General features: G+C 41.6%; 1 protein-coding gene across 1 annotated transcript in view; it reads right to left on the bottom strand.

Moving 5' to 3' along the window:
- Positions 1-23,799, bottom strand: part of REEP3 (receptor accessory protein 3) — a 46,453-nt gene extending 22,654 nt beyond the window's left edge. The window contains exons 1-2 of the mRNA XM_054382059.1: positions 23,745-23,799; positions 1,261-1,333 (exon numbers count right to left, since the gene is read on the bottom strand). Coding sequence (XP_054238034.1) covers positions 1,261-1,333; positions 23,745-23,776 — 105 coding nt within the window. The 5' untranslated portion in view covers positions 23,777-23,799. The remainder of the gene's footprint in view (positions 1-1,260; positions 1,334-23,744) is intronic.
- Positions 23,800-24,037: the final 238 nt, after the last annotated feature.

Raw genomic sequence — 24,037 nt, 5'->3', positions numbered from 1 at the left:
ACTGAGCCATCAAGATACCAGTCAAAATCCCAGCGTTCTATGAACATGAGTTATCTTGTACTAGAAAATATATTGCAACAGGCAACAGTAGCCTCTTCAATTAACGTGATTTTTTACACTAGTTTGAAACTGCTATCTTATGCTATGGATGCCTTTTGAGGGACCAAGGAGGAAAAGTGGATTATTAATTATTTGCACTATATACTTCCCTTACAGAATAAAGCAAGCATGACTTAGAGGAAATTCTTCTCTCGGTTTTTGGTATTTTTTTCTCCCATAAGCTGGAAGGCTTTAGCTCTATGTGTACAAATAAGCTCTAATTAGCTTGTGCACAGAAACTAGAACTATGTGATGTCCGCTTTGGAACCATGATTGAGTGATCAGACTAAACATAAGATGCATAAGGCAAGGAATAAGATGCATTCCACTACTAAAAAACAAGTAAAAAGTAAAGACATCACACATCCAGACAGCAGCATTAGGTCACAGCTGCAGCTGCCAAATTAACTAACTGATGGCACTGACTCCATCCTGAGTCAGGCAGTCAAGTTAAGAACAAGGTGCAGAAGAGAATATAGGTTAGTTGCCAAAATCATGTTAGGATGGGTCTTAAAACAGTGAAGTAACTCAGTGTCCCAAGTTCCTTGTGACTGCAATTGCATAACATTCTTGTAGTGATCATCATTGCTCACACTGACAGGGAAATAACAGCTTAATTCTAAACTGCAGTAACTACAGTAAACGTATTTTGCCCCATCTTACTCTTCTGTCTGTTCTGCTGCTTTCCTCCACATCACCTTAACCAAATCTTTTCCTTCCCTGATTACTTTTTTTTTTTCTCCTCTTTGAGGAACAAAAGATTAACCAGAGCTACCCTTTTCTCATGTGGATTTTGAATGCCCTGTAGAGCTCCATACTCCAACTGACTGCTCAAGAAGTCACTGATAAACATGGCTTATGCTACAGGTGTTGGCAGAATTAGGAAACCTTTTTCCTAACTCCTGCCCAAAAGTGCATTATCATAGGCACCTCACTGAAATGCAGCCAGTATTTCCAGATTTATGTTTTAAAACCCTTTGAAAAATATTTGTATAGTTGTGTTGGACATGTTTCAAAGAATGACCGTCAGATTCCCATAGGCATTGTATCTAAGACTAAAAAAGCACCTTTAATACCATCTGTTGCACTGCATAATAAACTTTCCACAGTTGTATGTTAACAGGGGCATTTAATTAGGCAATTATAAGCACTGTGACTTACATATTCTTTCACATTTTTTGTCTTCACAGCTTTGTATGAGTAGTATGCAGGATACAGCATCCCAAACACCAGCCTATTGGAAAATAAAAAAAAGAGCTTTCAGAATCTGTTATACTGTATATGAGAAAACAGTGACAATGCATCAGAGCAAAGCAGACAACTTAATAAAAAATTCCATTCTCTAGCTTGGAAAAAAAAAAAAAACTTTAAAAAGAAAAAAACCCCACACCAACCACAATTACAGTGCTGTAAGTTGCTTGGAGGTAGTTTAGCAATATACAGGAAAGTAACATGAAAGGCTGAAGACAACAAAGAGTTTCATAAGACTGCTTGTAAAAGATCATGTGTAACTAGGAGCCTTTCTGGTTCAGCTGCAAGTAGAACCAGTCCTGCAGTCTGTCCATACCAAAAGACTGTTTCCACGTTGTCAGCACTATCACACTTAAAAAGCCTCTAACAAGTATTCATAGGTAAGCAAAATCATCTACTTGTATCAGATGATCAGAAGATTCTTCAAAAGTAGTTTTCAGTCAAAATGCACAACATGATTAAATCTCTTTTTGCTAGAGCTCTGCAACAGCAACGGTTGGAAATGGGAGACAAATGGGAGTTAATCCAGTTTTGCTCAGTCAGTTTCTGCTAAAATCATCACAAGCAAGCTACAGAGCAGGGTGAGAGGGTACCAAGCAATCCATGCTGAGAGTAGAATCAGAAAAAAAAAAAATCTGCTCTAACAACTTTTTTACAATAGTATTTTCTAGTAAGAGTCTTTGCCACAGACTAGTGGAACTGTTCTTAATGAGACTTTAACAGCAGTAGTTGCCACCTCCCTGGCAAATGCAAGAGCTCTGTGCTTTTACTTCACCAACCTGTTACACTTTGTCAAGTCAAATAACTGCCTGCCCTTAGCTCCACTTGACCTGAAGCGGCAATTACAGAACAGTCTGGCTACACCTCTGCACTTCCAGCTTGCTCAGGATGGTTATTTGGGAGAAATCTACACCTGAAGGTGTAGATACCTAAAGATGTAAGAAAGTTCAGAACTCAAGTAATTTAACTTCTCAGTTAGATGAAGGAAGATGCATCATATGTGTCTAATACAAGTCCACCTGGAAGAGATCTGGTATGCAAGATTTCAATTCAGATGGTTGAAGTTTACAAAAGTAAATAATCAACCAAAATGTAAGGGCTTATAGTAACACTGAGTAGCTTTAAATAAGTAGATCTACAGAGCCATTGCAGAAGACTGCATGACAACACCAAGCTTTACTGTCCTGAAGGGTCAAACCACAAAACATGCCTTGGCCCAGACAATGGGCACCTGTGACTGTGCTTACCTGGATGTTCCTGGGGTCCAGAAGGCCAAGGCAAACGTATAGCACCTGTGAATGCGCAAACCTGGACACTTCCTGGGGTCCAAATAAACATGTACAACGTGTAATTAACTTAGTAACACAGTTGTGAAGCATGGGTGCCCCTGGCCATGTTTGGATATGCCCCATCCTATAGGTCCAGTTAGCAGGGTTCTGTGTCACCAAAGGGCATTAGTTGTCTTGGGACTGTGTTTATATCAGCCAAGAAGTCAGGCAACTTGCCTTGTCTCACCCAGCAAGCAACTAGAGCCAAATGCTGCCAGAGTTAAGAGCTGAGGGCCTTCTTCCCACACAGAAACAAGAGCCAAATGCTGCCTGAATAGCCCTCTCCGAGCCAAGGACTGCTCGAATCATAGCCACAGCATCTGGGAAGATACCAGAGGATCAGGTTGTAAGTACCTGGCTAATCTGCCATGGAATCCCATTTGTGGGAAAACTACAGATCACAGCACCTGTATTTCCAATTTGAATTGCTGTATTGGAAATGTTAGATCTGTGCTTAAACTGTCTTTATATGTACAGTGTAAAACCCACAACTAAATAATTAAACCTGTGAATACATTTTGTAAATAAGCTATGGTGGTGTTTGAACATACCACCACCAGGAAATGTTAATTATAAAATACATTAAAATATACATTTTTATTGCATTTACTGCTAGAACCCAGGAAGCCATTCTAGGAACTTGTAGCCCAATTCACTTTTTAAAAGGCAACTGCTCCAAGAGACTTTATCTTCTGAAAGATGCTATTTGCCAAGAATACCACACAACATTTCCAGTATACAAAGCATACACGTAAGTTCTAATTCAATCAGATATAGACCATCTTTCAAGTATCGCTGATAGAGGTAGAAATCTGCCTGGTAGAAAGCCAGTTTAGAGTACCAGTCATCTCCAACAGATAACATATATCGTAATACATGAAAAAAACATGGAATTACCAACACCAAAGGCAAGATACTTTCTTCAGCATCACAGGTGTCATAGGGAGAGGTTTCCTCCAGCTTTAGTGCAAGATAAATACATGGTTACCCATAGAAGAAAGCCTGTTGCAGAGGCAGGGGGATACTGGCAGAGATATTAATGGTAAGCTGTAAATGCCACAAGTGAGAAAGATAAAATTATGGAAATATAATTGCAGAGCCCTTCATGTTTCAAAGAGCCTTGTGAGGACATCTAGTCCAATCCCCTGCTCCAACCAACGTTGACAGACTTGGACAAGGCTACTTAAGGCTTCCCTCAGTCAGGTCTTGAAGAATTCCAAAGAGATTTCACATCTTCTCTGGGCAATCTGTTCTAATGCTTAATGAGCCTCCTAGTGCAAAGTTTTATTCATCCAGTCAGAGGCAGAGGTTTGTGATTCTTGTCACTCTTGACAGAGTAGCACGGCAAAAGAAAGGGTCTGACACTCACACTCTCTCAAAAATTACGTAAGATTACTAATAGGGCCTTCTCTTCTCTGGATGAACAAGCCTAGTTCATTCAGACTCTTGTCAGATGACACAAGTCATGTGTTGGGACTACCTTGCTGGCCTCCACAGAACTTTCTCAAAGAAATTAACATCTTTCTTGGACTAAGAAGCCCACAGAAATCTAGACAGTTAAATGTGTAAACCACATATCTACATTCCCATTCTCTCCCCTTAAGGTGTAATATTTTCCTTGTTGCTTGATTTTAAAATTATAAACCTCAATTTAAAACTCTCAAACACTGAACCTTGTTCTTACCATTAAAGAACAAAAAAGGCTCTAAGAAAAATTGGGTTTACTTGAATTTAGAACAATAAAAATAATTACTGATTTATGTAAGTCAAAGCCAGTGATATAGATCTATCTACCTATATCTGCTAGAATTCATTCACTTCCACAACACAAGACTAGATCTGAACACATCTTCTGGGGCATGTTTGCAATTTCTGTACACACTAGGCCTTTACCCATACAGACTTTGTTTACAGCTGACAGCAGCAAGAGGACCTAAAGGGCACTTGAAGGAGGTCTCTATAATATCTGATTCCTCTGATTTGTAGTGAAAAGGGACTTAAAACAATCATAATATGAAAGGGCGTAACTGGTTGAAAACCTGCATCTGGATGCTCAGAATTTCACAATTTATGCAAAACAAGTTAACAGAAGAGGGGCCCTGAAGCTCATTAATATGCTTAAGTAAGATGCTACTGCTCTGGAGCAGAGCTTACTTACACTTTCAGACACTGAAAAGCCTTCAAAGAGTCCAGGCTACTTAATTCCAGTTCAGCATACTAACCTGTAGAAGCCAGCTCTACTGTGGTCCAAAGACCTTCACTCCTGAGGTCAACAAAAGCAGCAGTTAAAGAAACCTGAATGGTTTTATTCCCAGTTAGAAGAAAAGCTTGTCAACACAAGGTAAAAATGTCACCCAAAGAACAGGGGATCTGAAAACAGAAGAAATGAGAGACCAAAAACCCTTCATTTTGATGAAATTCTGTAGACAACAGTTCTTCCTCTGACTTTAGTTCCTCTGGAATACTCCATAACTCATCAGCTCTAATGGCTCTCACCTTTGCTTGTTCTTCAGTCTGACTTCATCATCATTAAGTATTAGAGATAAGGAAAGCCTTATTAATTTTAACAACATAATACAGAGTCTAAGGGGAGAAACTTATCTCTTCAAAGAAAAGAGTCAGATTCATGGAATGGTTTAGGTTGGAAGGGACCTTGAAGATCAATCAAGTTCCAACCCCCCTGCCATGGGCAGGAACATCTTCCACTAGACCAGGTTTCTCAAGGCCTCATCCAATCTGGCCTTGAACACCTCCAGAGAGGGGACCGTTCATCACCTCCCTGGGCAACCTGTTTCAGTGTCTCACCACTCTCACTCTAAAGAATTTCTTCCTAATCTCCAGTATAAATCTCCCTTCCTTAAACTTCAAACCATTCCCTCTTTTCCTGTCACTACAAAGCTTGGTAAAAATTCCCTTCCTGGCCTTCAGGTACTGGAAGCCTGCTATAAGGTCTCCATGGAATCTTCTCCAGGCTGAACAGCCCCAACTCTCATAGCCTGTGCCCATAGGGGAGGTCCTCCCGCCTTCTGATCATCTGCATGGCCTCCTCTGGACCCACTCCAACAGTTCCAAGTCCCTCTTCTGCTAGAGGCACCAGAACTGCAAGCAGTGCTGCTCTCACCAGAGCAGAGGGGCAGAATCACCTCCCTCATCCTGCTGGTCACACTGCTCCTGATGCAGCCCAGAACACAGATAGGTTCTGGGCTGCCAGTCATCATTGCTGGCTCAGGGTGAGTTTTTCATCGACTGACAGCCCCAAGTCCTTCTCCTCCAGACTGCTCTCAAGCCACTCCTTGCCCAGCCGGTATCTGTACTTGCGATTGCCCTAAACCAGGTGCAGGATCTTGCACTTGGCCTTGGCAAGCTTCATGAAGTTGGCTTGGGCCCACCTCTCAAGTCTGACCAGATCCCTTGGAATGCCATCCCTGTCAACTGGATCACACAGCTTGGTTTTATCCACAATCTTGTTGAAGGTGCACTCAAAAGAGGTGACTGAACATCATATCAGTATTCAAGGACCACCTCCTCTGTGTCCAGGGCAATGTATACCAACAAAGAGAAAAGCAGGGAAGAATGCTAGGAGGCCTGCCTGGATGGGCAAGGAGCTGCTGGACACACTATCACTTAAAAGGAAGCTCTACAAGGAGTGGAGGAAAGGACAGCTCGAATGGGTGGTATATAAGGAAGCTGCCCGAGCAGCAAGAGACCTGGTTAGGAAAGCCAAAGCACAGTTTGAATTGAATCTAGCCAGGGAGGTCAAAGGGAACACTAAGAATTTCTACAGGTATATTAATGGTAAAAAGAAGACTAGGGAAGGTGTGGGCCCCCTCAGAAAGGAAACAGGAAATAATGGTCACAAGTGACCTGGAGAAGGCTGAGGTTCTCAATGACTTCTTTATCTCAGTCTTCACTGCAAGGGCCTCCAGCCACACTCCTGGAGACATGGAAGATAATGGCAGGGACTGGGAGGAAGAACTGCCCATCATAAGTGAAGATCAGGTTAGTGATCACCTGAAGAACCTGAAAGTGTTCAAGTCCATGGGACCTGACGGGATACACCCACAGGTACTGAGAGAACTGGCAGATGAGGTTGCTAAACCCCTCTCTATTATATTCCAGAAGTCCTGGCAGTCTGGGAAGTCCCCACAGACTGGAAAAGGGGAAACATGACTCCCATTTTCAAAAAGGGTAAGAAGGAAGAACCAGGGAACTACAGGCCAGTCAGTCTCACCTCTGTGCCCAGTAAGGTCATGGAGCAGATTCTCCTGGAGGCACTACTGAGACAGAAGAATAGTGACGAGGTGATTGGGTACAGTCAGCACGGCTTCAACAAGGGCAAATCCTACCTGACAAACCTGGTGGCCTTCTATGACAAGGTCACAACATGAATAGATGAGGGGCGAGCAACTGGACCTGAGCAAAGCCTTCGACACTGTCCCACACCACATCCTGGTCTCCAAACTGGTGACACATGGGTTTGATGGGTGGACCATGAGATGGGTAAAGAACTGGCTTGATGGCTGCACCCAAAGAGTGGCTGTCAATGGTTCCATGTCCCAGTGGAGGCCAGTGACAAGCGGAGTTCCTCAGGGCTCAGTCCTGGGACCAGTCTCGTTCAACATCTTTGTCAGTGACATGGACAGTGGCATTGAGTGCACCCTCAGCAAGTTTGCTGACGACACCAAGCTGTGTGGTGCAGCAGACAGGCTGGAGGGAAGGGAAGCCATCCAGAGGGACCTGGACAGGCTGGAGAGGTGGGCACAAGCCAACCTCATGAGGTTCAACAAGACCAAGTGCAAGGTCCTGCATCTGGGTCGAGGAAATCCCAAGCACAAATACAGGCTGGGCAGTGACTGGCTAGAAAGCAGCCCTGAGGAGAGGGACTTGGGGGTGCTGGTGGACGAGAAGCTCAACATGAGCTGTCAATGTGCATCTGCAGCCCAGAAAGCCAACCAGATCCTGGGCTACATCAAGAGAAGTGTGGCCAGCAGGTCAAGGGAGGTGATTCTCCCCCTCTACTCAGCTCTGGTGAGACCCCACCTGGAGTACTGTGTCCAGTTCTGGAGCCCCTATTACAGGAGGGATATGGACATGCTGGAATGTGTCCAGAGAAGGGCCACCAGGATGATCAGAGGGCTGGAGCACCTCTCCTATGAGGACAGACTGAAAGTTGGGGCTGTTCAGTCTGGAGAAGAGAAGGCTCTGAGGTGACCTTATTGTGGCCTTCCAGTATCTGAAGGGGGCCTACAAGAAAGCTGGGGAGGGACTTTTTAGGATATCAGGTAGTGACAGGACCAGGGGGAATGGAATAAAGCTGGAAGTAGGGAGATTCAGGCTGGACGTGAGGAAGAAGTTCTTCCCCATGAGAGTGGTAAGAGCCTGGAATGGGTTGTCCAGGGAGGTGGTTGAGGCCCCATCCCTGGAGGTGTTTAAGGCCAGGCTGGATGAGGCTCTGGCCAGCCTGATCTAGTGTGAGGTGTCCCTGCCCATGGCAGGGGGGTTGGAACTAGATGATCCTTGTACTCCCTTCCAACCCTGACTGATTCTATCATTCTATGATATCCAGTGCTCTCAGACATGCATAATTATATGCCAACAGTTGCTGGTCATCTATACAGCTCTCTCGTTCTCAAAAAGTTGTCTGAAGTTATTTTAAATGCTACTAGTAGCCTGCACATATAAAGTATGTGAAAAAGAAACAGTTTGAACACTTCACAGGTCTGTACTTTTCCACTCTACTGTCAAGTAGGAATACTTCTAAGAAAAAAAATTAAAATTTGAACAGCAATTTGCCCTCTGTGTCAGAAATGAACAAATCTGGTAGAAACAGGAATTGAGACTTAAGGCATTTTCAGAAGACTGCCTCAGAAACAACTGAACTTTGAGCAGAAAGCTTCCTGCACTAAGATGACCATAAATCTATGCTAACAATGCTCTCAAGTTCAACAAGCACAGTACCACAAGACAAACACAATAAAGGTAGCTAGCAACTAGCAAATCTTGATGCTACTCAATAATGGTCAAATCAGGAGTCAGAAAAAAATTCCTATGTTACTTTTTGGGGAGCTTTTTTGTTGGTTTTGTTTATGGAGCTGCTTTTTCTTACAAGAACTCATCTAGAAATCACTTTTAAAACCAAAGAACAAGAAAATAATACTACAGTGCATTGTTACTAATTAGTGTTGAATACTGCTGTGACAGGGAAGTGTTAGAAAAACTACCACTTGTTCACTAGAAGTGGGTAGATAGAACTAAAATGAAAAACACCAGCACAATTAGCTAGTACTAACAGCAATCAGTACTGTGAAGTTTTCCCTCTCCTTACAACCAGAGCTACCACGCAGTGTGCTATGATGCTGCCCACACTTCTGGCATCACTACCTCCTTCACAGAGGCAAAGTCACCTGATCTTAGTTAAAGCTTACCAGGCAGTTAACTGTAGAAAAGCCAACTTGTCATCAGTGTGTTTGAAGGCCAGCGAATTCCTTTTTACCGTCAATCTGTACGTGACAGATTAGCATACTGCCAGAAGAGAGATCACTGCAGCTGACCGAAGCAGAAACACACAGAACAGGAGCGGCAGAGAGCCTGGACACAATCAGTGTTACTGACAGAAAGCTACACCAGCTGAGCATTTTCTAGTGGCTTTCCCATTTGTATCCGTACCCCAACAATCTCCAAGTTGTTAGCAACACCTACTGCTATACATTATAAGCATCTCTCTCCCCTGGTGTTTCTACAATAACTGTATTACACAACTCCAGGATGCACCCAGTTATTCCAAGGCTCTGCATTTCACATTTGAAAGCTGAAGTGCTAGATTTTTAAGTGGATTTTGTAGTTCGCATTGGATATCAGCACACTGCACTAATGCAACAGACAAAGTGAGTTTCCACAGATGGAAATGGATTTCAGCTGAGAATGATGTCATTTACTTTATTTCTTTAGTATATGGATAATCCTGCTTACCAGTGGAATTTCACAGCCAGTTGCATGTCTGGCTGTTTCAGTTTTTCAGCTGTACTCAGCAGCTAATGTAGCATACGCTTTTTGGTGCAGGAATTTCCTTTACAGATATTTCACTCATTTCAAGAGAAACATTTCTCAAACATACTAGGAGATTAGTATCTGAATAAAACTATGTATTTGTGGACCCGTATACTTGTGGACCCACAAACTACTGCCTGTATTACCAACAAATCTACAGTCTTACAGTTGAAATAGATTTGAAGTGCAGAACTATTTAAAAAAAACAAATCACTTCTGAAGCAAAGCTTCAGAACTCGTGAGTTCGCATTTGACTGGTAAGTGAAAAAAATCAGTCACCTGCACAGGTTAAATATATTCAGAGTAAATAACTCAAAACCTAATATTTGGTTAGTTTTTTTTTTTAAAAAAAAAAAAAAAAACACACCCCACGCCTAGGCACAAAAAGAAGCTACCAAGTTGCTCAAGAAGACTACTTGCATCCAGACTCCCAAACCCCTAAGCCGTTAACCCAACAGTTCAGTGCATTTAAGTCTCCAGTCCATTCCTGTTGCTAAAGAATTGCCTGAAGCAAGGAATAGTATTGGGCATTTTTTTGTTCCTCTGCAATGTAGAAAGACAAGGGCCGCAAGTGTTCCCCAACAGTAAAAGCCATTCAGAATAACATACTTCGGGAACAATGCCATTTGGTAAGCTCCCTTTCCTTGACAAGTAGATTAACGGAGGTGATGCAAATTTGGATTTGTGCACCCACTGACAGACTGACAAACTTAGCACAGACTGATACAGAGACAAACATTTGCTGCTGTTTGCATCTACAGTGAAAATATGCACCTACATCCTGAAGCAGCATTTGGCAGGTTGACAAATAAAAGAATCCTCCCCATTCGGACCATACCCAGTTCTCCTTCCCAATACTAGTCTTATAATAGGAACACCTTCAATTCCTACATTCTAAGATCTGGTCAGACCAGCAAAATACCAAAAGCAACACAGATGACTCCTAGCTCTCTGTGTGTTGTGAAAGCCTTAACCATACTGCAGTACCTATACAGAAACTAGGTCTGATGTTGTTAGTATTATATTGTTTTTATATAAACTACTATTACTATTCCATGTTACAGTTACTAAATTCAGTGTAAGCAAGATTTCTTTTGAAGGGAAGGTTGCTAATGGAAACTGAATAGCAGAATGAAAGCTAGTCTGAAGAACAATGCTGGAGTCTTTGGCTGACTGTTCTTGTGCTTTAAAAAGGCACACACATGGCCATAGTACTAAACAACGAGTCCACAGAGGTTTCAACCAGCAGACACTGGAAAAGCATAAACATTTTTGCTTACACCGTATGCTGCTTGTGTACTTATAAGCCACTCCCTGTAGAGATAAGCACAGTTTTCTGCTATGAAGCAGTAAGGCTCATCAGTTATGCATAAAGTTAACTGCTGCATATCTCCGTGTGCTACTCTCGTGCTCAAAATAAAGCATAAGGAAAAAGAATCCTTCTCAAGGGAAAAAAAAAAAAAAAAAAAAAAAAAGGCCAGCAATTACATGAAAAAAGCAACTCCCCCAGTCATGCCCACCAACACCCCCCTGAGAGCTACAACTGGGTAGCTGGCTTAGTCTAGAATTTACCATTTCCTAGATTTTTACATGTCCAGACAAACAAAAGCTCACCCTGGCATTTTTGTCCTGTATGTTTTCAAAAGGCACTACACTCAAAGCCTCTCTCTCTCCAGCCTCCAAAGAATTTAGTTCCATTTTGCTACCAGACATTCAGTTATACAACACTAGCCATAATCTATATCAAAAGTCTACACACTTAAGTAATAACAAAGAATACACCTGGACCAAAACACTAGTCTGTTACACTGACAAGGCAGCATGAGGATAAGCTATTGAACCCCACACCAAACTCTCTCTTTCGCCCCCTGCCTTAGGCAAGGGGCAAGAGAAATCACATAAACTCTACTAAAAGCACAGGTCTGATAACAGTAGCAAACCTTCAGGTCAGCAACTCTTTCAGCAGATTAGTTATCAAAAGGCCAGAAAGTCATCAGAAACAGGTCTGTTAAGATCTTCATAACATTCTTACACAGAGAATATGCCACAAAGCCATAGAAAAAAGCTGAAGTTCTTTAACAGTTGAAGAATATACCCAGAAGCACTGTCTAATCTGAATAAAGCAAACTGTTGAGTAGAGCGAAGCAGCTATTAACCACCCAGCTTAAGAAACTGGAATTCTCCAAAACAACTGCCAGATTCTTCCAAAGGGCAACATAACCAAAAATAATGCGGTTATTCAAGCAGCTGAAAATCACCTTCGAATTTTTAAGGGAAGAAGTTATCTCGCTACCAATTCCACTGGAAAGTGAGACTTTCCTATGTCAGGAACATTAATTTAATAAGTCCTAAGCATAATCATTTCAAGCTGTCTGATAAGATGCAATTAAGCCTTTCTTCCAATGCAGAATTCCATGCTCATTACATGTATCTTACCCACTCATGTTATGGAACACTACTTCACTGACCTGCCTCAATAATAGGGAACCTGTTGCCAGAACTCTTCAAGTTCTCTCAATACAGAAACAGCCCTGCCTGAAGCTGGAAAGAAGTCTAGAAAGAGTATACCCCACTTCAAAAACAAAAATATAACAAGTATCTTCTCTAAGGGATGCCCCATGTTAAGATCTCTGCAGAAGTACTGATTAATTATTTATATAAGCTCAATAGGTTTCTCTCAGAAAACACCATTTAGATGCCAAGAAAACATGCAAAACTTTAACCCATTTTCTCTGCATAGAAATACCTTTAAGTGAAAAATGAGGATTTTCCCTTCCATCCATTACCTTAAGGAAAATTCACTTAAACCCACATCCTCCTATGAATTCCAATGTGTCTCCTCCACATAATCAAAAAGTCAAAAGCACTGGCAGCTTTCATGGCATTTTGTAGGTTGCTTGTTACTCATTCTTTTGAGACAGTAAACACAGTAAAGATCAGAGAATGGTCTTCACTTACCCAGTTAATTGTTAACACATGAGATGGGCTACCTCCTTCAGTGAGAATTAACCTTGAATTTCCAACTCACACCCTGCAGCCTATTAGGCCACTTCAATCAGCCACCAATACACCTCAAATACTGGTCTATCCTGTCCTATCCTCCCAGCAACCAATCTGTTGCACGTGTGTCGTAACAGGCCTTTCCCAGGAGCCTATGGCAACAATGTACTGTTAAACTAAAAATCCCAAAGCAAAATCCAGGTGACCTTCTCTAACAAGACTGTTTCTCATGAACAAGCTGCATCAATGTCATATCAATCTCACTACAAGATCTACATCTATGTCTGGAAATGGTGTCCACAACTTGTGTCCAGGACTGACCAACTTTTCTTGTGCTGCTCAACAGCCCAGGCACATTTTAACAGAAGGGTATAAGCCCAGAGAGACCATCACCATGTCACACACAAACAAAATCAGCCTACAAATCCTGTTCAAAACAATCAAAATGCACAAACAACCCAGTAGTACACAAATATGAAAAAAGCCAGTACCAGAAAGCAAAACAGAAAATGAGTTAGTCCTAAGAATTGTTATAAAACTCTTTGTCACTTCTCCACATGCCTACATTCATCACTGGATTGTAACATACGTTTTTGACCACTACTGCAACAGCGTTCTGACTATCCCAGTACTATTTCCTGTTGACACCCTTACTAAACTCCACATGTGCAGAACAGTCAGCAGATGACATCATAACCTCCAAGCACCCACACAAAGGAACTGAAACAAGGTGCATCTGTAATGCTTCCACCATATGACAAAGAGCCAATGCTGAAGGCCTCCAACACAAGGTAACAATTATTAGAGAACTTCAGTCTCTTACTTAGCTCTTACATCAAGCTCAATAGTACAATTTCATCCCTGCCATAGAAGTATTAATTCTCAACGCCGCTCATCCATTCTTAAACCTCAAACAACTTATCTTCCTTCAAATCTGCTTTCAGTAGTCCCTGATTTCACCTGTTGCTATGACTGTTTACCACTGGAGGCAAACTATTTGTGCCCTCACAGCAGCCATCAGGCAGGAAAACAACTGAACAGTCAGAATTAGCCAACAATTAGAAATTACTTCATCTACTTCTCACAGCTCTTAAGAGAACCTGGCATGACTTTGTTCAAAAAAAAAAACCAAACCAAAACCCAGTGCCCTTGTACTGAACCCAGTTTTGCTTTTCTTGATCAGCAAGGACTGACAGCAGGATTAAAGGCATCAGGTAGTAGAGACCAACTGACTAATTTGAAGGGTTTTGTTGGTTTGGGTGTTATTTGGTTGGTTTTGTTTTGTTTTGTCACAAGGTTTAAAGCTATACATGCAATTGACAGCTTTTTACTTTGATAAAATGATGGGAAAAATTACCAGCTCTTATTTTACCTACTTATTACTCTAAGCTTTATGTCATGTATGGAAAATAATTCTGGAAGCTCCTACAATTTAATTAGGTCTTAATTTCTGTATAAAAATATGAAGTTCTTCATATCAGGGATACTCTAGAAGAATCCAGGAGACATCTTGCAAACCTTTCATATTAATCTGCTACACTGAAAAACTGTTCATTACAGTAATCTCAACTAACTCATGTAAAGCCTTTCAAAGGCTTCTGTGCTCCATGCCACAGTAAATCTGGAAACAAGCAAAGACAGATGGATGTTTGGAGAGCCAAAGCTAGCATGGTAGTATTTGCTTCATGCTTTTAGAATCATAGAATTGTTAGGATTGGAAGAGACCTCAAGGATCATCTAGTTCCAACCCCCCTGCCATGGGCACAGACACCTCACACTAAATGAAGTTGCTCACAGCCACATCCAATCTGGCCTTAAAAACCTCCACGGATGAGGCTTCCACCACCTCCCTGCCTTTTATCTCAGTACTGTCAAATCCTGCACATTTTCAAACATATCTGCAAGTCTTAAAAGCTTCAGCTCTACGAGATCTCAAAGATCTCAATCCTAGTGAAGTGACTAGGTAAGAATCCGATTTGCATATGATTTTTTATCCAGTGCAAAACTGGAACAGATGCAGTAAGATAGTATAACTGAAGAACAGCAACACTAACTGACACAATTTCTCTATCTGATAGAAACAAACTAAATCAAATGCTGTCAGAAATAAACAAGCACCATATTTCCAGAATAAAACCCAAAATAATCCAAGAAAGTACATTCTCATGACAGCAGCTGTTCTTACTGTTTAAAGCAGCCTCACTCATTAACATATGTAACTCCCAAAGCCTGCTAACTTAGTATTTTAAGTGGCCAGCAACCTTCTTCAGTGACAGGGAAAAAAAAAATTGTTGTCTGAAAGGATCCTAGGCCAGCTTTTTCTCTGTGGGTGCCAACTTGGGCCTATTTGCCCTAAGTTCTATTACCTTCAAACAAGCTATAGAAATCATGCCAGGAAGCCTGTACACAACGGCACAATAGAGACATCCAAGTCTCAGCTGCATGAGATGGGGAGTAAAGTGTTCAAGCATATTTTCTTTGTGTCAGCAGCTGCATAAGGCAAAACTGACCTCACAAATCCAACACTCGAAGTACAGAATCTCAGTAACCTAGTATTTCTTTTTTTTCTCTTCCAATATCAGAGGAAAAACAGTTTATATTCTCTCAAATTATGACCACGAAGTCACACTCATTCTCAACCATTTTGGTAATCTAAAGCTTTCTTCAGCTTTGGAAAGTGACTATCAAGTTAGCTACTGCACTGGAGTTTCCCCCTATGACGGCCTCAGCCATCACAGTCTAAAGACTCAATTCCTCCAACACTTGAATATGGCATATATTAAAAAAATGGATTTCCACTTGGATTTTTACTTGCTCAGTTTTGCTTTTTCACCATACAGTGGTCTGCTAGAGACCTGGGCAAATCTCACAAGGTGACATACACAATCATGCCATTGCTTGGTACTCTGAGTATCTTCCCTCAACATTTTTAGAGCATCAAAATAACTGGTTATAAGAAACTAACATTTAAAATAGGAGTGGTACCAACTAAAAATTGCTTCTGCTTGTTCCAAACCCACATTTTATTCTTGAGCTATTTATAAGTGAAAGACAAACCACACTGCATGTAACTATACAGTCATTATGTGGGCTGCCTTTGTTTTTTAATGAAAGTATCCAACACTGCTACAGGCTACACTATGAGGAATATTAATATGACTGGCTGATTTTAGATAGAAAAGAGAAGTTCATAACCAAAAAGCCCAGAAAGCTCCTACTTAATCATTATACATCCTAAAACCAGCATCAAGGTCCTGCCTCTCCTAAGAAAGTGTGACAGAAGACAAGAATTTAAACAAAGAAAAAAGTGCAGCCACACCAAGTCTTGAAGTAAAAATTATCCTGCCTCATCTCTTCCCCAGATAGCTAGGACTATTTTGGTTTTGATCATCTCAAGTTATTGACATACCAATTTTTGTTGATCTTATAACTGGTAAAGTATTTCTGAAACCTCCTAGAGCATTTGAAAAAACAAACTTCCCTATTGTGCACAGGAAAAGGTTTCTTCTGAGATTTGTATTTGGCAGATAACGTTTAGATAGTATCTGGACATGTTGTTCTGAAGTGTATGTGCTTCCCTAATCATAACTGGTACTTCGCGAACTCTGCGAGACACCAAGTCAAGAACTGACAACATGCAGAATCTCTACCAAACTTAGTCACATAGTTGTATTAGTAACTTAACCTTAATGTCAAAAATATGATGCTAAAAGATGCCTTCATTTCCTCCCTGCTGAAGCCAAATGGCTTACTGTTTTTTTCTTTAGAAACTCATGCATTAATACAGTACTTTGAGGAGTAGATTGGGTGCATGCACACTATGCTAATTAACTAAAGGTTCACTTTTGAGAGAACTTGTTAGCACAAGTATGTCCAATTGGCTACACATAAACAGACTAAGAACCCGTAAGACAGAAAGAATAACTGTGTCTTTCCTGAAATGTCATTTGCCAAATTTATCTGACTGAGAGACCCTCTTAATAAAACAGTAAACTCCATTTTGTCTCTAGGATTTGAGTTTTGCATTTATTCAAGAAATACTTGCCCTTCAAATCGCCGTATGTGCAACAGCAAAACACTGCTTACAATGCATCTGTGGCAAACTAGTGACTGCCACAGTAGTAATTTAAAACATGCATTTTATGCTTTTGTGAATATACTGTCTTCCAAGCCAACTTTAAGACATCTGCTGCTGAAAAATGTGGATAAGTCAGCTTATTCTCTGGCTCCCAAAACAGTCTAATAGTAAATACACTTCAAGTGACTAACACTAAGCATGCTTTTAGACATAAAGGAAGCCACATCTAGAACAAAGTCCTAATCTGTGGGAAAGAAAAAAAAAAAATCAAACAAAAGTGAATGAGAGCACAAAGCCAAAGAATTAACTTTAAAAATAAATCAATTAGAATTTCATGTAATGTTACTGTATCAAAACTAATTCAATATCTCTAAACTAGTGACAATTTTCCTTATTCTCCTTTCCATGGTTTTGACCAGTAAGTTACAAAAAATGGGGTGGGGGGAGGAAATAACACCACGAGACAGTGGTAGGAAGGCACAAGCACAATGTGGGGTTTTTTCCCCACTTTTCCCCTTAAGCACTGCAAGTTCCAACAGCTTTATTAGCAGAAGAAAGTAAAGCATTATGTCAGACTTCTCACTTCAGGAAAAATCCTGCTTTGTGAACCACTGCATTTAAATGCTGTGTCAAAGCTTTCAAAAGAAATTGCATGGCGTTTTTAACATCAAATGCAAGTCTCAACTGTCTTCGGGATGTGTGAGCAATACTTCAAATGCAATAAATAGGGAAAGCATTAGTCTAGTTAAACCCACTTCCATGTTGATGCTTGCAGACTAACTATAAAACAGGACAGAACCAGAAGTAATGCCCTATTATTTTCAGTGATAAACTGAACTAGAAAAATAACAGTGATGGCTGACAAAAGGCTCAAGTTAGCCACTGTAAGGTGTTTTATTTTCCCCCATGTATGAAAACGTCATCAGAGTGGTTACTTGGTGCCACTGAGGTCAGTTGTGGTTAAAGGCAGACTGGTCAGCAAAATAAAAAAAAAAAGGCAATAATCTTTCCTACCTTGACTCTATACTCCTCATTTCGTTTGACCATGTTACCATCTACTTCAGCAGGCCTTTACATTTTGAAGTATTCTGAACAGATAAGTTGTATTCTTTTCAGCTGTAACATTTTCTTCTCTGAAAGCCAAATACTTCCACATAGTAGTACAGGTTTCAAAATTCCAAAAGGATCTAAAAGCTTAGAAAAAGCTTCTTTCTACATGAAGCCCCAGAACAGGGGTTTAGACAGACGTATTTTTATACATTTAAGTATTTCTTACCAAGGATTAGAAGTATTGTTCCAAAGCAACATTCTGGGGGGGGGGGGTTAAATAGCAGAATTTGGCTTGAGATCTTCATCAGTCTTATATGAACATATCATGAGTTAGCTCTACATACAAAATAACCAGGCAAGACAAGCTGTTCCATCTAAGTTAATGAAACGCACAAGAACATAAAATATGTTCAGCTGAAGCAGACATTGGTTTGTGGAACAAGCAAGAATGGAGATTGTTTGTTTTAATTAGAAACATCCTTTTGTGCCAGACCATGCAGTTCTCGGAATTTCTTAATCTACAGCGCATAGAACACAGATGTGGATTTCAGCACGTTTTGTAACAGAGACCATGCCAAGATCATTAAGTAATAATGTCAGACTCCACATTGTGCCTCTAGTCGAGCTCCATCTGTTTTTGAGCTCGCTTAGTCCAACCGCCTGCTACAGGCTGTGAACACTGACCATGCATGCTCTGCATCTACACAGTCCCATAAACACATACAACAACCAGACTGCACAGGAAGCATTGATTTAAGTAAAGGTGTGCCAAGCAGGCACCAGGGACGCTTATTTCTAATAAACTGTCAGAGCTAATGAGTCATTTTGCGTTGTCCTAACTTACAGAATAGGTATTACAAGTCTGGTGTAATGAGCAGATACTTTCTGCTGTACATATCAGGATTGCCTTACTGAGAAGCTCAACTACTGCAGAGATGCACTCTGATGATTTCATTGCTCAATAACGTAAGTTATTTTAAACTTTCACACAGACAATGCTGATGCTAAAAACAATACCAGTTTTGTCCTGCAACTTTTCATTCTCAACATAGCACTTACCTAGCAATTAACCAACAGCAACACAAGCTGTTCACTGCAACTAACAGAAGACTAACCTTTCATGCATGCTAATTTTCATTTGGTTTGACAAAAAAAAAACCACAAAATCACCCTGCGGCCACACAACTTTTGGACGTTATAGCAAGTAGAACATGAAGGGCAGGATGGCCCCTCACAGCAAACAGATCAGTGACATCTGTTTAAGCATAGAATAAACTGCCAAAGATAATTGATACAAAGTGACCAAATCTTTGCACAGATCTGTTCTGGGACAGGCATTTCAGTACATCTTGCCATCTCAGCCGTTCACTCTGAAACTCCTTTTTCCCCACAGGTACAGCAATTTACAGCCCTTTGAACCTGGAAGGGTACTGGAAGGCATTCAGTAATCATCAGCAGTGAAGACCCTTCATACATCAGCTGGAAGCATCCTGCAAGAAGAGCAGGCTACATTTGGAGGAAATCTCCCACAAACAGGCCTTCTGACTTGGAAGATTAGGCTGCATGCAGCTATTCCTTTCACAGCATGTAGCGGTATAATTACTTAACTCCATGTGATGAATTAAGGTTATTTAAGACAACTTATTTGACAGCATGTTGTTTAGGGAAGGGGAAAAAAAAAAAACAAGAAACTTACAACCGAAACATACAGAGTTACATGAAACATGACCACCGAGCAAAGCCAGATATTCCTGACAATAAATACAGAAGCTATGGCTTCAATTAGTCCTTCTCAGATGTGTAGTAACTCTAGGGGCAGCTGGGTACCTGGAAATGTCCAACAACTACTGAAGTATTAAAAGTAGAGCAAGGTAATGCAAGGAAACACCTCCAATTAGTAATTAAAAAAAAGGAAAAAAAACGATGAAAATCTAATACTACTACCCACTTTCAGGTCACCTCCTGTATGCCACAGGCTTTGTCCAGCTTAATATAGTTAGACTTATAATCTAATATCAGAACCAACAAATGCTTCCTGAATCTTTACCTGAACATCTTTTGCTCCATAGAAGGCTCTAAAATGAGAGTGGACAAGGCAGGTAAAAATAGAGAGAAAAGTAACTAAATACTAGTAACCAAGATAGAGGCATCTTCCTGTGGACCACTACAACTCTCCCTTCCAAGGGTCATGACTGTTGACCAACTTTACCAAAAAAGAAACTATGTACTCAAACATGAGGGAAGACTGTTGCAAAGCAACACAGATGGGGGAACTTACATTTTTAAGTGAGAAGGGGAAAAAAGTTAACAGATTACAGCAGACAGTCTGCTTTAACAGATTGCAAGAACAAAATGGCCATCTACTTTGTATTGAGGATGCTTCACATCTTCACTTGGCACAAGAGAATAGTCTGATCTCATCCATACCAGCCTGTGACTGACAAGTACTCAACATGTTTACTATTAAATACTGTCTCAGCAACTGATGTGTACACAATTGCTCAGACCTTACAAATGAGATGCATGAGCAATCAAGGCAGTCTAAAAGTCAGGTACAGGTTCTATATGAAGGTAACAAGATGGGCAGCCACAAATTAAAAAAGCTATTCCCACTACTAAAAACTAAGAACTTGACAAGGTGTATCACTTGGACAAGTTTCCTAGGACTCTGAAAGAATTACTATTTTCTTGTTGGTTTTTTTAAGTGAAAAAAAAAAAAAAAGGAAAAATCCTGCAGTAATCATTCCGAAAATTGTTGCACTAGTAAATATGTTTTAGAATTAAGTGACCTATACTTATTACAGCAGCACCCCACAGACATAAGACTTTTCATTTTAGAGATGTTTTAATTGCATGCATCAAGTCGTCTGCTTCCTGACAGAAAGGAGAAGACATGCAATTTGTACAAGCTATTTCATGTTTAGATGCCCAACTATAACAGCATTTACAGAGCAAAGGGAAAAGGTTTCATTAAAACTAAGGTTTGTTGAAGATTCTTATGTGGAACAGCGAATTTGAGCCACTCCCTGTTTCCTGTGCATGACTCTGAGACAATTCACATTCAATTAAGAATTCTAATTCTCTACTAGCTCCACTGCCTAGTTCCGCAAAGCTTTAGTGAAATTATTGTAGTGGAGTTGATTAACCTCAAATTACAAATTCTAACTGAATCAGAAGTTGGTTTGCTTTGAACATTGTGTCAGAACAAGTTCTCCATGTCAAAAGTCAGTAGAGGACACTAACACACCTACAAATTTACATTTTCCTGCCCTTTTGACCCCCCAAAATAGTATGTCAGTCAGGAAAATTCTGCTGAAACCAAAACTGCTGCTCCTTCCAATAATACAACAAGTATTTCTGATCATTTCACACATGACAACAGGGCTTCTTGGGCTTGCTATGGACAGTGCGGGATACCCATACCTCACATACACAACAGAAAGTCACCACATCTAAATTAAAACACTACATAAGTAACAGGGAACATCATGTCTCAGCAGCTAAGTAGTGGTTAAAAAGTATTTCCACCTTTCTTATGGCATTTAAGGAAAAGGTAGTAGACACCTTTTTAATTCATGACACACAAGCCAAAAAAAAAAAAAATCCGCTGTAACAAGTATGTCTGGAAAGAGAGCAGGAAGGAAAACAGATCAAATTAAGGAAGACAGCATAATGGACGCATGATGAAGACATGGACAAGAGCACAAGGAGGACAGTCTCAAGATCATTGAAATGAAGACCTCTTATGCCACATCACATCTACTTCTGTGCTACTTCCCACCTTCCTTTTTTATGTGAATTTTTCTCTATTAAGCAAAGCTAAACAACAGTCTCAAAGCTGTCCAAGGTCTCATTGAACACTTCCCCCTTCCTGCAAAGCTGAACAAGCTAGCAAAGTCCCACTGATAGGAAACAAGGGCAGAAGAAGAAGAGAATTTATAAATAATATGAAAGACTCCTTTTTTAGCAAGCATAATTAGGGCACACAAATGACTGACCAAGATCAACCAGAAGATGAGACTACACAGAACTACATAAAACATTGTCCTTTAGCACCTCTTGCAATAAATCTGTGGATAGCAGTAGCTATTTTCATCCCCTATGCTGTTGGATAGGCCTACAGCAGACAATCTCCAAAATGCAAACACTTAGCAATTCATTTCAGGGAAAAAACAACTACCTTCACAAGAACCTGATCATTACAAATTGAGGTGCTGGCAGCACCCGTTACAAACAATGCAGTCTAAGTTGTCACAATTAAAAAAAAAAAATCTAGTTCGTGCTTTTAAGCAAGGAAGTGGAAACAGGTTCAGCAACATCATTTGATGTACAGAAAGTAATCATTTGCCTCTTGCTTCTAGGGCTGTGTATTGCCCATGGGAAGCCCACACTGACAAAGTGCACAAACAGCAACTCTTCCCACAGTCTCTCTCTTCCAAACCAATGTTACCCTTTGCCAGTCCTGCAACTCCATGCTCTACTTTGCAAGTTTCAATTATCTGACAAGTCTGAAGGAGGAAGACTGCTACTTATCTAGGTGACTAGATCACAGCAGGAAAACGTATGTAGCAGTATGAGAAGGCTTCTTCACAACAAGTAAAGTTTTCAGATAAAATTACCCTAGACAGTTCAAGGGAGATGTTTGTCACCAATAAAATGGGAAAATCCTATTGCAAGAAGGCCATACGCTCCTGCTATATACTTCGCACTAGCTCAGATGTTTGTTGGACTGCTTTGTGAGCACAGTCACTCCATTGGCCTGGCAAGAAATCTTACATAACAAATTTCAGCTTGGGCAACCCAATAAACACTGGAGCCCCCAGAGCCACTCAGCTAAAAGCACAAAGGAGACTCAGCTGCCCCTTACATGCCATTTATTAGGTAATATTATTGACATGAGCAAAATAACCCATCAGTTTCGTAAAAGAACAGCACAATGCCTAAGAAGGCCGCCAAAGGTTGCACTGTAGCTTACTCTCTCAAATACAACTTCGACAATGCATAAGATGATACTTTTTACCTAAGAAAGTTTGGCCCTTAGGCTGCCAAAACCTCAGGTTTACAAAGACCAGTATACAATAATGCTGCCAGCCCACCTCTTCATCAGCTAATAACTTACACTCACCAGAGACCCCCATTTTACACTCCCAAGCGTTCTCCCAGCCCTTTTAATTCTGACATGACTTAAAAAGGAAAACGGTTACCACACACATTTGATAGCCGAATTCGGATTAATTTACACGTAACGCTCAGCACTTGCGCGTGATCGGCACCAGCGGCCCGAGCTTTTTCGGCCCTTGAGGAAACGCACACACACAGAGACACGCGGTGCGACCACGAGAGACCAGGAGCCCGCTGCTGGGTTTTCGGCAGCTTCTGGAGGCACAGACAAGCGTCCCTCTGGGGCAGAGCCACAGCTCCCGCTACCTCACTCCTTTCAAGCGAGAAGCAAAGCGCTCTGAACTAATAAATTCCCTAAAAGATTAGTTGCTTGTTCTAACACTGCAACTTCTAAGCCGTCAGTCGATGCAGCACCGCAGCACAGTGGCCCAAACACCCATCCCCCTCACTACCCCGGCAGCCCAGCCAGCCCCACACAGCACAGCACTCACCGCACCCGAAGAAGCCGCCCACCGCACCTCACCTGTGCCGAGAGAGGTAAGGCCGGCCGCCCGCAGCCCAACGGCCGCGCAAGGCACCCAGCTGAGGAGACACGGGAAAAGGAAAACATAGGAGAAGAACACAGGAGAAAGAGGACACGGGAAAAGCAGAAATGGGACACCGCCTCCCACTCGCCATACTCTATCCCGGGCAGCCCCGCCGAGAGAAGCCCCGGGGCTACTTTCATCCCACCCAGAGCCACTGCTGCCCACTCCCAGCCCGGCACTCACACCACTGCCCGCGAAATCATCCAGGAGACCATCACGGTGGCTGACGCGCGCCCCGCCGCAGCCAGCCGAGCCCGAATGGCCGCGGCCCCACCTCTGCCCGCCCCATTGGCTCGGCAGCTGCGCGCATGCGTCCAGCTGACGGCGCGGGCTCGGGCGAGTGTGAGTGAGTGAGAGAGTGAGGGCAGGGGAGGCGGGGGAAGGGCGGTCATGTGTGCGTACCGGCGGCATGGCTTGGCCCCCGCGGGGCTTGCCCCGGGAACAAGCGTCCCGCCCTAAGGAGGGGACCGCCCCTT

This window comes from Indicator indicator, chromosome 7 (assembly GCF_027791375.1).
Source record: "Indicator indicator isolate 239-I01 chromosome 7, UM_Iind_1.1, whole genome shotgun sequence".
NCBI lineage: Eukaryota > Metazoa > Chordata > Aves > Piciformes > Indicatoridae > Indicator > Indicator indicator.
The sequence above is the reverse complement of the archived record's forward strand: the minus strand, read 5'-3'. Positions and strand labels throughout refer to the sequence as shown.